Below are 19377 nucleotides of genomic sequence, written 5' to 3' on the forward strand. Positions count from 1 at the left end.
GATGGAAAGAGGAAAATGGTTTGTACAATGTACAGTCAGCAGATAAACTCAGCTTTCAAATGACTTTGGAACCTGGGTCACAACATAACACTGTATGCCAATGTACAGCTGTGCTCCCTAGTATCAGCACAATGATAGTGCTATTTAAGATCATTAAATGTGGAAAAACAGGCAGAAACACTTTTCCCAAAGGTTAATCCTAATTTAAACTTGATCCACTTTAATATCATGATTACTGGGTATGGAAACCCAATAACCAATTTCTAAATGTATCACAAACATTTCCAACTTCTCTTGAATTGGAGGTCGACAGTGAGGTAGCGGCCCGCATGACTCACGGCTGAGTACTCTGGACTCCACCTCCTCACTATAGGTATTGTCCAATGTGGCTAATTTGGCATCCAGGTCAGAGACGCTAGAGCAGCAGGGGATGCAAACACAGCCGAGGATCGCCCTAGTTAACGCGTTTGCTGTAGCGGTGTGGAGCAGGGAAAAGCGAAAAGTTCAGGAGATCCGTATTTCCTCCCATGCATTGTGGTGCGGTGAGAGCAGCCGTAGAGCCAGCTCGGCATGGATTTTGCTGAGTAAGGGGAAAAGGTGTTCTGGCATGCTCGAGGAGCTCTAGACGGCAATGGCAAGTATCAGTATAAGGGAATAGCTGGGGAGCCAGTAGGTGCCTCAATGAGGTAAGTGTTTTTTTTAGCATCAAAGAGTCAATGCGACAGGCTAACCCTTCCCAGTAGAGGTTCTCTATATAGGCTCACTCATCACCTTCCTGTTCCTTGGTTTGATGGCACTATTTCTGCAATAACTGCTTTACCTGCCATGAGAGTCCAGCTGTTGCCAAACAAAGGTGATACCTCTTAGTCTCTGCATGAAGAGCATGCACCAGATGAACTTGAGGGGAATGGGTGCGCCAGTTATGAATACTACATCACGTAATGAAAAGGCATAAAGGAAGGTAGAGCAAACTCACATTCTTGCAGCAAGAAGAGAAACAAATTCTTTAAATAGAGGCAATTCGTCAGGTAGCGCTATGAAGTTGGTATCTCTGGCATTTCCAGCTACAGCAGATAAATCAGCTACCCCTGTAACAGCCATACCTCTCATAGGTACTGCCACTCCTGTTTCTGTTTCTGATAACATGCATGTTGTTCTCAATTCTCTGCAACAGAATAGTAGTGAATCTTGCGAGGAGGACTGTAAATTGATACAACTACAACCAGTGGGAAACAGGAAAGATCTATGAAAGAGGGTAGCAAGGATTTTGAGGACTATCCCCTACTTTTAAAAAGTCGAAAAATTGGATTGTAGAGTATGAATGCATGCACAGATGGTCTTGGTGAGGTAAGATCATTATTGACATCAGAACCTGGTGCAACATCAGTTACAGAAGATTTCTTATTCTCATCAAAAGGTGCAGCAGCCCTCAGCAATCGAATACTAGAAGTTCCTGATTCTGTCATGTTATTGCCTCAAACAACCGCAAATTTGATTCATGACAGGACCGGACAGGAACCATCTAATAAAGGTGAAGCATCACAGTCTTAAAATCATTCTACAACATCATTGATGCAAGGGGCGGTACAAGGCACTGCTCTAGCCAATCCTAGTCAGCCTTCAATCCATAAGTTTCTTCGATTCTTTGAAGCCATTTTAGCAGACATTTGAGAATGTAAGACCTTTCAGGCTAAGTGTACCATAGGTTGGATAAGATAGAGGAAATGGTTCAACAAATTCCATACCGAATGAAAGAGATTGAGCAGAGAGTTTCAGATTTGGAGAATCGTTGACTTAGTTGGGCCAAGGATATCGATGTTCTCCAGAAAAAATTCAAGGCCTCACAAATTAAGGTGGATTAAATGGAGAACTATGCAAGAAGATCAAACTTGCACTTTGTAGGAATTCAAGAGCAAAGTGAACTCATTAATGGATATGCATATCCGCTTTTGTACATAGAAACAATGATAAAAGAACATATCCTGGAGAAAGCCCTTGCAGATCTCACAATAATGCAGGCTCATTGAATACCTACACAACAGTCACCTAATGCTAAATACCCACGGACTGTGATTGTAAATTTTGCAGATTATCAGATAAAGAAGGCTATTTTTTCCAACGTCATAAAGGATTTTTTGTTTGTTAACTGATGGGTCACCAGTTAGATGATTCTCAGATATGCCTGCATTTGCAGCTTGCCAGCCCTGGGATTTCCTAGGTCGTATTGGTCAATTAATAAATACTGGCGCACAGGCATCTATTGTCCAAAAATCCAAGCTCACAATTTTATTTAAAGGGCAATTTATTCTATGCCTTACCCTGGAGGAAGGCCACTTTACTGGAGTAGCATTTTGTTTAGAATGTTTTGCATCAGTCACTTTTTGCTGTAGTCCCTTTTATAAGCTGTTAAGCACTAGTCACTTTACTAGAGTAGCACTTTGTAAAGGGGAAAGAAACTAAAATTATTTGGTTTAGGTGGTTGTGATCCAATGTCTTAATCAAATATTTTCTTAAATGTTTAAATGTATCTTCTTCTGCACATTTATGTAAGATATCTTTTGTATTAGCTGTTCTTCTCCTCTCCCGATATAGTTATAGTGATGATGGTTGTTAAAGACAGGGGGAAATGTCTAAGTTTTCAATGGTACATTATTGTATATTGGGTAGAAAACTTTTTTTTATTCTGTTAGAAGTCAGAAGTGAAATATGCACATTTACACTTAGCATTTAGAACCCAGCAATTTCTGAAAGGATAATCTATAGTGAATCGGGAAACAAAATCGAGGAGGTAGAGACATAAGAGAGAGCGCCCAGGTGCCTTGTCAGGGTCCCACATTTTCAAGCGTGGGCTGAGGGAGAGGGACATGGGCCTTCCTCTTCCTCTGCTGGTGTTGTTGTGGGGTTGGAGGAAAGGTTGGATACAGGGGGGAACCACTAGGGGGTTTGGAGAGGGGTCGTTTAGGGGGTAACCCACATTTAAAAAAGCAGGTATCTAGAGAAGTGTTGAGCAGTTAGCTCAAACTTAGTAGTTTGGATTTGCCAGAGCAGAGCTGGTCTGAGAGGGGAGAGGAGTAAGACTGACAAAATAGTAATTTAATTTATGAAATGCAACATTTTAAATTTATATCTTGTAATGCCGATGGAATAATAAATCATTGTAAATATGGGGGAGACTGATAAGATGTCTGATATCATTCAGCCGGGAAGTTATCTTTTTACAAGAGACCCACTTGAAAAATAAAAGCGCAAAAATATATATTCCGAAGCAGTATTCCCAAGCATTATTTGCATCTTTGGGACTGGCAGTGAGGGGGGTTGCAAGATATTTGAGTGATACATTTGAATAGTACATAAAAGATGTGATTAGAGATCCAGGCAAAGGTTTTGGCTCAGGAAGTTCCAGTGAACTTTGTAAAATATTGAGTACCCATTAGTGATGAGATTGATTTGCTAAAACAGCAACATAATATTTCCATAGGAGCAGTAGGGTCATTAATTTTACAAGGAGGCTTTAATTATATCCTGAACCTATCTCTTGATACATCAAATCATGCAAAACAAAACAATTTAAAAGAAAAACCATGATAATATTTACTTCAATGGAATCTGACTTTCAATTAATTGATCCTTGGTGGGAGGGTCACCCTGGGGTCGGCCAATACACTTGTTATTCCCAGCATTATAAAACAGCATCTCGTTTGGATTTCTTTTTGGTATCAGAAGGACTAAAGAGGGGGGTTCTGATATCTTGGCAAATGCTTTTTTCCGATCACTCTGAAATCTCGATCCCTATTGAGTTAGCTGTCGGTATAAAGGAGAGTCGCAGAAGGCAGCTTTACAGGTCTTTGCTTTTCAATCAAGATTGTGTATTAGTTTCTGTGATCAATTATTCTTACTTAAATGTAATACAAATGAAATGACATTATTAGGTTCTTATCTATCTGATTTTATTAGTGTTTATCCATTATATATATTATTGCTCATATTTATTCTTTTTATTAATTATTTATTGTTCAAGGTATGTTTTTTATGTATTACATGTTGTAGTACCTTAATTATTTTTTCACTCTCTCTTAAATTAATAAAAAAATTTGACGACAAAAAAAAAAGATTGGGTATTAGACATGAAGTAACCCATATGAGAATTCTTCTGGTTGAACTCTAAAACACCATCAGGATTCTCATTATGGGAGGTTTCTAAAGTCCCTGTGCGCTGGCATTTTATTTCATATAAGGCTAGTCAGAACAAACAATGAGAGGTACAAATGAAGGAATTACAACTGGCGGTCAGTGTAGCCACAGAGGCCTGCATTAAAGTATGGGGTCTTGATGTGTCTAAGAGTTAGAAAGTGCTAAACAAAATCGTTAGGATCTTTTCGTGCTTGAGGAAATAAACAACAACAAATGTATGAAGAAACTCAGCAAATTGGAAAATACCTTGCCTGGGCCAATCGAATTAAACAGGACAAACAAGTGATAAGCCAAATAGAGGATTCTAAAACCAATTCATTAGTCTCTCAGGAACAGGCTGTGGCCAAAGTATTTTTGCAGCATTACAGTCGAATATATGAGAATATGTATGCAGCTACAGCCTCTGACATTGAGCAATATTCTATATATCAATGCATCTACCCAATTTGCCAAGCGCCATCAGGAGGAAATTGTGGCTATTATAACGCAAGCTGAGGTAGAAGCAGCTCTCAAAAAAATGGCAAAAGCAGACGCCTGCAGTAATGATTGTTTCCCGTCAGAATTTTATCAAAATGAATTTGTAGCCAAGATGCTAATGACTCCAAATACTAATTGTTTAATTAAGGCAGTTGATTTTTTTCTCAAGTAATCAAAACACTTCAGCTATAATAATGCTGGACGCCGAGAAGGCGTTTGACTAAGTGAATTGGGATGCTCGGCTGTAAAATCTGCATGAATATGAATTCCCATTGAAGCCAATATACAAACAGTGTTTAACTTGATCAAAACATTCACCAACACAAGGGGGGTTTAAGATCAATGAGAGCAAGGCATAAATACTTTTATTTAACACTTTAGTAGAGAATCTGACTATTAATCTACAGCAGCAGGATAGTTTACCATGACCAATTCAATATTTGGATATATACGTGGCGAAAACCGATGATCAGCTTTATCAATTAAATTATGTTCAAATGCTTACAATGGCACAAGCACCTTTGGAAAGATGATCTGTTCTTCCATTAACAATCATAGGAAGTGTCTCTCTGATCAAGATGTCCCTATTACTAGTATGTATTTATTTATTTCATTAATGGACCCATAGGAGTTAACAGCTCTTTACTTCAGGAACTGGGCTCTTTGGCGAGAAGCTTTGTTTTGAGCAAACAAATCCCTAGGGTGAAATACTCAATTTTACAACTTGATAAAACTGAAGGCGGGTTAGCGCTCCCCAACTTTCAAATATATTATCAGGCAGCATTACTAGTTATTTTAGTATGACTGGTTGATGGCAAAGAGATCTTGGAAACTTTCCTTTTAAATAGAATGATCCAGGAATCTGCTATAAATCACCCAGTTTTTATGAAAACAGCAAAATTGCCAATAACACTCAATATACGGTCATTCGTGAGTTGAACTACAGAATGGAGCTTTTTTTTTTTAGAACCCATTTGATGACAACAGTCTACAGCTTTCTTAAATTTCAGGAGTGTAATTATTTGAAGTTAAACCTATCTAGGGGAGTGATAGGACTATGGAATACCAAAGGTTTCAGGGATTTCAGCGATTTTATAATGAGCAGTAATTATATTACATGGGAAGAGATTCTATTACTGTTTGAGGGGCAGTGTAGTAGGCTTTTCTTGAGTTTTGGACAGCTTATTCATTTTAATAAACATCCACAATAGCGAGCTTTAATTAGAAGCAAACTTACAGGCACCCGCAATTGTTTAGACTTCTCTGTAATTACCAGGCTCAGGAATTGACAGCGTATTTCAGGGCTAAAATCTTCTATAAAACACAATGTAGTTTTTAGAAAGAAGACTACCAGTTAATAGCTGACAGGGGCACAAATCCTTAGGAGCAGCAAACTTTAAAAGGATGCAATCCCTGTCTGGATGGATGGCATATTACACATCTCAAGCACTGAATGAAATGCTCCCCTACAGGTCAATGTTTTCGCTGCAATCGGGAGGGGAATTGGCTTCAAACATTCTTTGAGGGTCCTAAATTGGCAACATTTTGTCAAGAGTTAATTTCTGTTATAAATAGAAGTTTGAAGTCTAGGATCGAAATAGAGGAAGTTTGGTGTTATTTGGATGAACGCCAAATTAAATGCCATGGGGATATGGCTGCAAACACTTTCGGAGGCTAAAGGATTTTGCCGCAGTGAAGGAGCTTGCACAGAGGAGGGGACTCCAACTCCCGGAGACACCTGCGCCAGGAGGCACTCTTCAGCTGCTTCACTCCCGCTGCGCCGGAGGCCCTTAAAAACACCACAGGTTCCCCGCTGCGTGGGACATGCGCAGGCTTGTCCTGGCCAAGGGCGGGCCTCTCTGCGCCCGTCCGAGTCTGTGCGAGGCTGGGCTGGGCAGGGCCCCATGTCTTGGCCCTGTGTCTTGAACATATGAGACTGTCAGAGAAGCTGTAAGTAGCCAAGCCCATGCCTACTATTGACTATCACTTATAAGACTCTCTGGCAGTAACAGTAGCACTGCATATTACAAAGCCCTGTTGCATTGAGGAAGGGGGTTATGAATTACAACCTTGATTCTGTCTATGCATAATCGCTAGACCGAGAGGCTAACCGAATAACCCAAAATCCATATTAGGTACGATCATCTCTTTGTCACTTCCCCGTGTTGCCAGGAGGGATTGAGATTAGCGACTAATTGCAGTATATATATTTGGTATAAGGATGGGGAATAGAAAGGCGGTTAGCGTGCAGCCCTCGGTGGGGAAAAAAATTCCAGGCGATACACAACAATCTCTACTGAGCTACCTCCCTGGAGCTATGGGGCGTTAGAGAAACAAATATCTACTGTAGGGGAGTCAATAGTATTTGGCACATCATGCACCAATACTGAATCAGATACTACTTCTGTAGCACCGTCTGATATGCCAGGAGGGTGTCAAAATGGCATAGCATCCCAGAACGGGTGCATCGAGAACATGACTAATGAAATAATACTTAGTGACCCTGACTCATTTACACAACCTCCGCAGAAGCTGCAAAAAAACCGACCGCATCTGAAATATCGAACAAAGGGAGTGGGGGAATAGTGGAGGGTACAAAAACATCCAAGAAAATAGCGCCAAGTACCCCACAGTTGGTTAAGCAGGGAAAAAAAACAACGGGTCCGATGAAAGGCATTGCGAAGACCAAAGAAGACCCAAATACAAAGACTGACCCAAGGGGGAATGATCTAAAAAACTTAATTTTGCTAGTTGAAAGGTTAGATCTCTTTGTGCGGGACTCACTAGATAACTTAAGAGAAAGAGTAGTTCATGTAGAGAAGTGTGGCTCAATGGTTAGAGCGGCAGACCCTGATGCAGTAGTCTGGCCGGGACCAGGGTTCAATTCCCGCCTCTGCAGGTCTAGGGCTCAATTTCCTCAGACCTGATAATTCTCGCCTCGGTGCCTATTCTGATCATGAGCCCCACTCTGCACCTCAGGGCAATAGCTTGCTTAATCTCTATAACGGCCCCAACAACGCTGAGGATGCCTGACTTCACCTTGGGGGTGCCCAGGAGTGGGCTCCTCACAGGGAAAGGCCAGGAAGGGTTCCTCGGTGGTATTCGTACAAGCGCTGAGATGCCTCCGGGTAGTCGTGCGCTATATAAGTGTGTAATTATCCTTTATTTTATTTATTTTACCTGTCTGACAAATTTTGTAACCGGGGAAGGACCACTAATAACACAGGCACTGCTCCCAGTCAGGGGGGCAAGGGAATTCACGAAACATGTAGGAACACTAACATAACTGGCATTCAACATTTGAATAGAGAGGCTGGAATATCAAGTCAGAGTATCCCCCACTCACCACGTAGATCAGCTACTTTACTGGCCACTCTACATACATCGGCACAAAATATTATGGGTCAGCACGCAAGTGTCGAAGCAACCAGGGTGAGGAGAGAAACAACAATCTGAGAACAGGGTGCTAATAAGACTACTATTAATCAACCTACTGTGCCACTACCATCTAGATTATATTCCAAAGCACTAAATGAATCCCCAACGGAACTACCCTATTTAGATCTACCACCAGCAGTCACCCCATATACGGTTGTATTAGCAAACGTACCCAGACTGAGATTTGCAGGAAATGAATCCTGGGAAATATTAAGAAATAAGTTATTACATTGGCTAAGTTCGAAGGTGGGGTACACCGAACAGCTTTTTATGCAGTTCAAGATGGCGCGTAGAGTTCAGTGGGTGGGGAACGGTAGAAAATGCTACACGGAGATTGTGTGGTCCTGACGTTTAAAACCCATCTGTTGGTGGAAAACATTTTATGGAAGGCAGGAAACCATATAACGATGATGGGAAATATTAACATACTACCGGTGGGTTTCTTTTACCAACCACCAGCCATGCAGGGAAGAGGAGATAGGGTCAGAAACGTTGAGGCCAGAAATATATATGCATATAACATTCCAGTGGAAAATCGGTTTGCATTGCTCCCGTCGCTGGATGAGATAGACTGACTGGACCACCCACAGGAAATAAAGCAAAAGAAAGTGGTTATTTTTAGTTCTTCTGAATCACAACACGTTCATCAAATTCTAAACCCAAAACAAGCTTTGATTAGAACACACGCAGGAGGGCATAACACAACGGAAATACAGAACATAGTCTCAGATAACAGCCCCACTAGCACAGGTCTTATTAATAACTATAGCCTAGTGTTAGATCTGGGAACACATTTGATAACAAGTCCATCCATCCATAAAGCTAATTCCCCCTTACTTGACATCCAATAGCTAATGAGAATAGTCTCACTATATTATATTAGAACATAGCGGTCCTATGCTCTAAGTTAACCATGCACCTATGGTACGATTTCGTGAAGGAATTTAACGTCTTCTCCCTTCAAGAGACTTGGGCCATAGAGGAAATCCACATTGAAGGCTAAAAGACCTATCATATACCAGTCATACACTCTATTTCTGGGAGACCAAAGGGTGGCTTAAGTACATATGTCTCAAATTTGGTGATGATAAATAAAATAACCCCAGTAAAAACAGAATCTAATTACCAAATAATAACCTTGGAAATGGATGATCAAAATATGCTTGTGCTGATAAACCTCTACTATAACATACAGAAGGATTTACTGAAAGATGTCCTGAAACAACTTAGAAATTATTTACAGGACATCCAGAACAGCAGTACATGGAACGCTCTATTTATATGGGGGTGGGGGGATTATAATATAACCCTATGTACGACTTACAATAACCTAACATGTGGCCTGGTGGATGAAGGAAATTGTAACCTACCGCATTTCCCTCATACCTCATACGGAGACATTTGAGATCCTTTTTGTCTTAGAAATGGGCTTTGTAAATGCACTGTGTTCTCCACCAATTCCATTTTCACAAACCTTTAATGGGAGAGGCCTGAGCTCAATTATAGACTTCACATTAATATCAAATAGGTATGCATCTCACCTGTTGAGCTATAAAACGCATAACAACGCTATCCGCGGTCATTTCTTGATGAGTGTATCCTTATCCTTCCCTACAATAACTCCTTGAGCAAACAACAAGAGATTATATGGCCCACAAAACCTAATAATTGACAGAATAAATGGCTACTCCTTAAAATGGGCGAAAGTGAACCCTCAGGAGTATACTAAAATAGTAGTCAAAAAATCTCTTAGCCGCATTATGAAGTGTTTAGACCCCTCCACCTCATACAGGAAGTGTTAATAATCTATACAGAAATAACGAAAACAATCAGAGAAACACTGGAAGTATGAGCTAAACATGGGAATGGGAAGAACAAAGGTGGTTTAACAAAAACTGCACAAAAGCCTATACAGAGCTAAAACGTGCGTTACACAAAAAGGAAAGGGATAGACTTGAGATCGCACCTCTCAGAAAGGCATATAATCAGGCACTGAAATCAAGGAAAGGAGAATTAAGAAAAGAGATCTGGTTTGACTTACACATGGCAAGTGTCAATAAAGATAACACTGCCTTTTGGCGAGTATTAAAATCCCCATTTTTAGTAACGGAAGACACCCCCACCATAGAAATAGTAATAGATGAAAGACACTGGGTGGAACATTTCGTGGAGATCTTTGGCCAAGCTAATGAGGAGAATCAAAAAGTAGCAGAGACTACAAGTCTTAGCCCTAGACCCCAATCAACAGTTTTTGCAATATATATAGATATTACCCTAGGGGAGGTAGAAAGCGCTCTAAAGGCTAGTAAAGGGGGAAAAGCTCTGGGGCTGGATGGAGTCCCGGTGGACATCTTTAATTAAAATATGGAACTATGGAGCCCCCTATTAACGAGAGTGTTAGAAGCGTGTTGCGCAGAAGGATTGATAGAATTGTGGTCGGAGTCCATCATGGTACCGATTTTTAAGAAGGGCGACCGACAGAATCCGGCTTGTTATCATCCTAACTCATTGCTGGATTCGACGGTAAAGTGGCAGGCCGAATAGTACTTAATCGACTTCAGAAATGGGCAGAGGATAACAACGTCTTATCAGATCTCCAATCTGGGTTCAGGGGAGGCACAAAAGCCCACGGTGCAAATAAATCAAATGATGTGGTCAGCATCCAATCATACTTAACATATACATCAAGTGGGTACGATAGATTTGTACTGACCCGCCTTAGATTCGACATATTCCATCGCTTGGTAAGCTTTCCGACAATGAATGATTGGGAAAAATTGCTACCTAATTGCCCTTGCGATGGAGTATCACCCCAAACATCAATGCATGTTTTATTGTTCTGTAAGTTTTACAAAGAGCATAGGAAAAAGTGGATTTTACCTATTTTTAAATTATGGGGGTTAAGACAATGCCGCCCTGGTAACCTTGCTTTGCAGTATATGGACTCAGATTGTGTTACGAGGAATATTACACAATTTTTGAAAAGCTCTATTAGACATAGAAAGCACCTTTGAATAATGTCCTATATAAGAGTGTACTTTTAGGCCTATGCGTAATAACAATTTTTCTGGCTGTAATGACTTAGTTTTTATCCTGTTAATAGTTTTATCAATTTTAGTCTATAATTGTGATGAATTAGAACAATCATTTGAATTGGTGCTTCAAATTAACTGTTTTATGATTATTAAATACGTTTTAAAGGATGATTTACACTGTGCTTTTATGGTTTGTAAAGTGTCAAATGAAAACCGAATAAAGTTGACTTGATTGATTGATTGGTGTTATTTGGGACTTCCAAGAAGGCCCTGCAACTAAATCAATATGGACAGAATTATGTCTCAATCTTATTCACAATAGCTTGCTCCTGAATATTACAAAATTGGAGGACACAACTGATTCCATCGCTTTAGAACTGGTGGACTAAAATGTTAATAACTAACAATTTGAAGAAGAATACACGAAGAGAGTAGGGAGTCATAGGAAGCACACAACTATTTGGCAGTACTTTTGCAAGCCTTTTTTAGCTGGGTGAGTGTGGACACAATGAATCATATGTCTTTGAGGAAATTACCACCTCTATTTTTTCCCCTCATATTCATGACATTATAGTAAAAGGTAAAGATTGCAGCGTTAGCTAAGAAATCACATTCATGTGAATGTTTGGATTTGGGTGCTAGAACATACAGGCACAAGCACTTTTATTCATCAGCACTTGTACTGTGAAGCACTAGCACTTTCCTTGTTTCAGTTTTTAAGACATATCTATGGTTTATTTGTTTCAATACTGTGATATAAATTGTATACATGCCTTATTTAATGTGTATACCTGTTCAATAAAAATATTTAAGAAAAAATAATCTTTGATTTGGCCATAGGCTAGTGTAAATGTGACATTTGCATAAGACTAGACTGTGAGTGAACTAAAACATCTAGGAGCCTCTTGGGTACGGGCCAGATAATTATTCATAGGAAATCACCACCCACATCTAGAGATTTTGGGTGTCACGCAGTAGCAGTGGCCATCTTGCTGGAGCCCGGTACAAATACTGCGCCCAAACCACGATGCCCTGCATGGCTTCTTTCTTTTGGAGAGAGTGGTTCTCTCTTCCCACCCTTGCTTGAAAATCTGCATTCCACCTGAAACTCCAGCCTCAAAGCTTGATACTCTGTCTGGAGTCCCCACAAGCCCCTTACCTGAAGGTTTTTGCCCTTCCCCTTGGTGAGCCTTATCATCTTCCGAAACTCTTTTTCCTGAGAGACAAAAAGGAGAAAGAGCAGCGTTAAGCTGTTTTTTAAGGATTCCTTACCGAGCTAATTAAAAATGAAACAAAGACTAAGATTAGTGCACTAGCTGCCGTTTTTTCTTTTCTTCGTGTTTAGTTAACATTTATAATTCCTAATAATAGAAAACATGGGACTAACTCTTGGGAGCCATTAAAGTCTAATGTAAGGATTTAACAAGTTTATCCTCTCCTGCTCAGTGCGGACGACTCTGTAATTATGGCGCAGACACCACTGGGTTTACCACGCGTAATAGATAGTTACAATGAGTTTATGAAAGATCTAAGTCTAAGAATAAACACTTCTAAAACTTTTATAATGAGCTGTGGAGTCGACAATCACCTATCCGTATCTAGGCATCCTAATTAACAATAAGAAAACATGACATCAAGAGATCAAAGTGAGGAAATTGCTTTTTATAAGAACAGCAGTGGCCCTAGTGAATTTTTAACACAAATCAGGTAAAAGACCCCCAGTAGAGATGCTTCAAATGTACCAAGCTAAGTCAGTTAGTACAGCGACCTATGGGGCAGTGGTTTGGGGATTCTGCAATGTAGACGATATTCAGAAAGTGGAAAGCGCCTTTTTAGGATATTTACTGGCAGTTCCACAAGGCACCTCAACGAACATATGCCACAACGAGCTAGGGTTACCTTACATTGCTGATATAATAAAAATCCAACCAGGACTATTATGACACCGGATTTGGACCTCCCCAAAAACAATCTTTAATCAGAAAATATTAAGTGACAGCTTTAAGCTAGAAAAAGTACTAAAGATTGGGTGGTTCAAATATATAAAAGATTTTCTGATGGCTATAGGCCTACCAGAGTTTTATTAAACCCCCACATCGATTGGGTCAATCCCAGGAAAAACTTTCAAAAAGTTATGTATGACCCATATGGAGGATATTAGATTAGCCTCTGAGGCACAAAAGCCCACGGTGCAAATAAATCAAATGATGTGGTCAGCATCCAATCATACTTAACATATACATCAAGTGGGTACGATAGATTTGTACTGACCCGCCTTAGATTCGACATATTCCATCGCTTGGTAACCTTTCCGACAATGAATGATTGGGAAAAATTGCTACCTAATTGCCCTTGCGATGCAGTATCACCCCAGACATCAATGCATGTTTTATTGTTCTGTAAGTTTTACAAAGAGCATAGGAAAAAGTGGATTTTACCTATTTTTAAATTATGGGGGTTAAGACAATGCCGCCCAGGTAACCTTGCTTTGCAGTATATGGACTCAGATTGTGTTACGAGGAATATTACACAATTTTTGAAAAGCTCTATTAGACATAGAAAGCACCTTTGAATAATGTCCTATATAAGAGTGTACTTTTAGGCCTATGCGTAATAACAATTTTTCTGGCTGTTATGACTTAGTTTTTATCCTGTTAATAGTTTTATCAATTTTAGTCTATAATTGTGATGAATTAGAACAATCATTTGAATTGGTGCTTCAAATTAACTGTTTTATGATTATTAAATACGTTTTAAAGGATGATTTACACTGTGCTTTTATGGTGTGTAAAGTGTCAAATGAAAACCGAATAAAGTTGACTTGATTGATTGATTGGTGTTATTTGGGACTTCCAAGAAGGCCCTGCAACTAAATCAATATGGACAGAATTGTGTCTCAATCTTATTCACAATAGCTTGCTCCTGAATATTACAAAATTGGAGGACACAACTGATTCCATCGCTTTAGAACTGGTGGACTAAAATGTTAATAACTAACAATTTGAAGAAGAATACACGAAGAGAGTAGGGAGTCATAGGAAGCACACAACTATTTGGCAGTACTTTTGCAAGCCTTTTTTAGCTGGGTGAGTGTGGACATAATGAATCATATGTCTTTGAGGAAATTATCACCTCTATTTTTTCCCCTCATATTCATGACATTATAGTAAAAGGTAAAGATTGCAGCGTTAGCTAAGAAATCACATTCATGTGAATGTTTGGATTTGGGTGCTAGAACATATAGGCACAAGCACTTTTATTCATCAGCACTTGTACTGTGAAGCACTAGCACTTTCCTTGTTTCGGTTTTTAAGACATATCTATGGTTTATTTGTTTCAATACTGTGATATAAATTGTATACATGCCTTATTTAATGTGTATACCTGTTCAATAAAAATATTTAAGAAAAAATAATCTTTGATTTGGCCATAGGCTAGTGTAAATGTGACATTTGCATAAGACTAGACTGTGAGTGAACTAAAACATCTAGGAGCCTCTTGGGTACGGGCCAGATAATTATTCATAGGAAATCACCACCCACATCTAGAGATTTTGGGTGTCACGCAGTAGCAGTGGCCATCTTGCTGGAGCCCGGTACAAATACTGCGCCCAAACCACGATGCCCTGCATGGCTTCTTTCTTTTGGAGAAAGTGGTTCTCTCTTCCCACCCTTGCTTGAAAATCTGCATTCCACCTGAAACTCCAGCCTCAAAGCTTGATACTCTGTCTGGAGTCCCCACAAGCTCCTTACCTGAAGGTTTTTGCCCTTCCCCTCGGTGAGCCTTATCATCTTCCGAAACTCTTTTTCCTGAGAGACAAAAAGGAGAAAGAGCAGCGTTAAGCTGTTTTTTAAGGATTCCTTACCGAGCTAATTAAAAATGAAACAAAGACTAAGATTAGTGCACTAGCTGCCGTTTTTTCTTTTCTTCGTGTTTAGTTAACATTTATAATTCCTAATAATAGAAAACATGGGACTAACTCTTGGGAGCCATTAAAGTCTAATGTAAGGATTTAACAAGTTTATCCTCTCCTGCTCAGTGCGGACGACGCTGTAATTATGGCGCAGACACCACTGGGTTTACCACGCGTAATAGATAGTTACACTGAGTTTATGAAAGATCTAGGTCTAAGAATAAACACTTCTAAAACTTTTATAATGAGCTGTGGAGTCCACAATCACCTATCCGTATCTAGGCATCCTAATTAACAATAAGAACACATGACATCAAGAGATTAAAGTAAGGAAATTGCTTTTTATAAGAACAGCAGTGGCCCTAGTGAATTTTTAACACAAATCAGGTAAAAGACCCCCAGTAGAGATGCTTCAAATGTACCAAGCTAAGTCAGTTAGTACAGCGACCTATGGGGCAGTGGTTTGGGGATTCTGCAATGTAGACGATATTCAGAAAGTGGAAAGCGCCTTTTTAGGATATTTACTGGCAGTTCCACAAGGCACCTCAACGAACATATGCCACAACGAGCTAGGGTTACCTTACATTGCTGATATAATAAAAATCCAACCAGTACTATTATGACACCGGATTTGGACCTCCCCAAAAACAATCTTTAATCAGAAAATATTAAGTGACAGCTTTAAGCTAGAAAAAGTACTAAAGATTGGGTGGTTCAAATATATAAAAAGATTTTCTGATGGCTATAGGCCTACCAGAGTTTTATTAAACCCCCACATCGATTGGGTCAATCCCAGGAAAAACTTTCAAAAAGTTATGTATGACCCATATGGAGGATATTAGATTAGCCTCTGAGGCACAAAAGCCCACGGTGCAAATAAATCAAATGATGTGGTCAGCATCCAATCATACTTAACATATACATCAAGTGGGTACGATAGATTTGTACTGACCCGCCTTAGATTCGACATATTCCATTGCTTGGTAAGCTTTCCGACAATGAATGATTGGGAAAAATTGCTACCTAATTGCCCTTGCGATGCAGTATCACCCCAAACATCAATGCATGTTTTATTGTTCTGTAAGTTTTACAAAGAGCATAGGAAAAAGTGGATTTTACCTATTTTTAAATTATGGGGGTTAAGACAATGCCGCCCAGGTAACCTTGCTTTGCAGTATATGGACTCAGATTGTGTTATGAGGAATATTACACAATTTTTGAAAAGCTCTATTAGACATAGAAAGCACCTTTGAATAATGTCCTATATAAGAGTGTACTTTTAGGCCTATGCGTAATAACAATTTTTCTGGCTGTAATGACTTAGGGGCCGATTAGGATGGCGGACGGACTTGCGTCCGTCCGCCACCCTTGAGGAGGAGGGAACGTCCGCAGGGGCTGCGGCGTTCCCTCCGTCCTGATTAGGATGTGACCGCCAGGGTGGCGGTCACATCCTCTATATTTAACATTGCGGCGGGTGCAGCTTCAAGCTGCACCCGCCGCAATGTTAAAAAAGCATGTGTTACATTTACATGCACAAAGCGGCAGGGACCGCACGGTGCCTGCCGCTTTGTGCACGCAAATGCAGGGGGGTACCATAGGTACTCCCCATGTGCACCCCCCACCCCCCATTCACCCAGGGGGCCCGCAACGGGCCCCCAAAGTGAATGTCCGTATGCTTTTCCATGGCGGAAAAGCCGCCGTGGAAAAGCAGTTTTACTCAAACATCATAATATGGCGGACGGTGTCTCATAGACACCGCCTGCCATGTTATAGCTTTTCCGCCGCGGTCGGAAGCCGACCGCGGCGGAAAAGCGGCGGACGGAATTCCAGACCCACCAGCCATCCTAATTTGGCGGTGGGTCTTTGGTGACTCCGCAGAGGATTTTCCGCCTCCTCCGGGCCGGAGGTGGCTTCCGCCGGCCCGGAGGAGGCGGAAAATCCTCCATCCTAATCGGCCCCTTAGTTTTTATCCTGTAAATAGTTTTATCAATTTTAGTCTATAATTGTGATGAATTAGAACAATCATTTGAATTGGTGCTTCAAATTAACTGTTTTATGATTATTAAATACGTTTTAAAGGATGATTTACACTGTGCTTTTATGGTTTGTAAAGTGTCAAATGAAAACCGAATAAAGTTGACTTGATTGATTGATTGATTGGTGTTATTTGGGACTTCCAAGAAGGCCCTGCAACTAAATCAATATGGACAGAATTGTGTCTCAATCTTATTCACAATAGCTTGCTCCTGAATATTACAAAATTGGAGGACACGACTGATTCCATCGCTTTAGAACTGGTGGACTAAAATGTTAATAACTAACAATTTGAAGAAGAATACACGAAGAGAGTAGGGAGTCATAGGAAGCACACAACTATTTGGCAGTACTTTTGCAAGCCTTTTTTAGCTGGGTGAGTGTGGACACAATGAATCATATGTCTTTGAGGAAATTACCACCTCTATTTTTTCCCCTCATATTCATGACATTATAGTAAAAGGTAAAGATTGCAGCGTTAGCTAAGAAATCACATTCATGTGAATGTTTGGATTTGGGTGCTAGAACATATAGGCACAAGCACTTTTATTCATCAGCACTTGTACTGTGAAGCACTAGCACTTTCCTTGTTTCAGTTTTTAAGACATATCTATGGTTTATTTGTTTCAATACTGTGATATAAATTGTATACATGCCTTATTTAATGTGTATACCTGTTCAATAAAAATATTTAAGAAAAAATAATCTTTGATTTGGCCATAGGCTAGTGTAAATGTGACATTTGCATAAGACTAGACTGTGAGTGAACTAAAACATCTAGGAGCCTCTTGGGTACGGGCCAGATAATTATTCATAGGAAATCACCACCCACATCTAGAGATTTTGGGTGTCACGCAGTAGCAGTGGCCATCTTGCTGGAGCCCGGTACAAATACTGCGCCCAAACCACGATGCCCTGCATGGCTTCTTTCTTTTGGAGAGAGTGGTTCTCTCTTCCCACCCTTGCTTGAAAATCTGCATTCCACCTGAAACTCCAGCCTCAAAGCTTGATACTCTGTCTGGAGTCCCCACAAGCTCCTTACCTGAAGGTTTTTGCCCTTCCCCTCGGTGAGCCTTATCATCTTCCGAAACTCTTTTTCCTGAGAGACAAAAAGGAGAAAGAGCAGCGTTAAGCTGTTTTTTAAGGATTCCTTACCGAGCTAATTAAAAATGAAACAAAGACTAAGATTAGTGCACTAGCTGCCGTTTTTTCTTTTCTTCGTGTTTAGTTAACATTTATAATTCCTAATAATAGAAAACATGGGACTAACTCTTGGGAGCCATTAAAGTCTAATGTAAGGATTTAACAAGTTTATCCTCTCCTGCTCAGTGCGGACGACGCTGTAATTATGGCGCAGACACCACTGGGTTTACCACGCGTAATAGATAGTTACACTGAGTTTATGAAAGATCTAGGTCTAAGAATAAACACTTCTAAAACTTTTATAATGAGCTGTGGAGTCCACAATCACCTATCCGTATCTAGGCATCCTAATTAACAATAAGAACACATGACATCAAGAGATTAAAGTAAGGAAATTGCTTTTTATAAGAACAGCAGTGGCCCTAGTGAATTTTTAACACAAATCAGGTAAAAGACCCCCAGTAGAGATGCTTCAAATGTACCAAGCTAAGTCAGTTAGTACAGCGACCTATGGGGCAGTGGTTTGGGGATTCTGCAATGTAGACGATATTCAGAAAGTGGAAAGCGCCTTTTTAGGATATTTACTGGCAGTTCCACAAGGCACCTCAACGAACATATGCCACAACGAGCTAGGGTTACCTTACATTGCTGATATAATAAAAATCCAACCAGTACTATTATGACACCGGATTTGGACCTCCCCAAAAACAATCTTTAATCAGAAAATATTAAGTGACAGCTTTAAGCTAGAAAAAGTACTAAAGATTGGGTGGTTCAAATATATAAAAAGATTTTCTGATGGCTATAGGCCTACCAGAGTTTTATATAGCCGAGATACCCGCCACCCCCTCTCAACACAATCCCCGAAAGGAGTGAAACCGGAAACAGTTCTTGAAGTTTTTGGAAGTGGGATGGAGTGACCATCCCGGCCGTATTTATTAAAACAAAAATTAAAACATTAAACGTTTCATGTTATGTACAATTTCATTACCATATTGCGATGTTTGGCTAACCTTAACAGATTCTCTAATACAGAGGTTCTCCTAGCCGAACTAGCAACCTACAAAACATTTCTTGACATATTGAAATTGTACAACCTAACGTTTAAGGGCCAACAGCAAGGTCATAACCGGTGTCAAGATCCCT

General features: G+C 40.0%; 1 protein-coding gene across 9 annotated transcripts in view; it reads right to left on the reverse strand.

Moving 5' to 3' along the window:
* The window catches only part of LOC147698863 (uncharacterized), a 171392-nt gene that overhangs the window by 20645 nt on the left and 131370 nt on the right, over positions 1-19377 (reverse strand). For 8 of the 9 annotated variants that reach the window (XM_086935472.1, XM_086935473.1, XM_086935475.1 and 5 more), the window contains 3 exons: positions 18131-18187; positions 14894-14950; positions 12301-12357 (listed from right to left, as the gene is read on the reverse strand). In XM_086935472.1, the coding sequence (XP_086791598.1) occupies positions 12301-12357; positions 14894-14950; positions 18131-18187 (171 nt within the window). The remainder of the gene's footprint in view (positions 1-12300; positions 12358-14893; positions 14951-18130; positions 18188-19377) is intronic. The other variant, XM_086935471.1, reaches the window with a different exon arrangement.

Source organism: Lissotriton vulgaris, chromosome 8 (genome assembly GCF_964263255.1).
Source record: "Lissotriton vulgaris chromosome 8, aLisVul1.2, whole genome shotgun sequence".
Taxonomy (NCBI): domain Eukaryota; kingdom Metazoa; phylum Chordata; class Amphibia; order Caudata; family Salamandridae; genus Lissotriton; species Lissotriton vulgaris.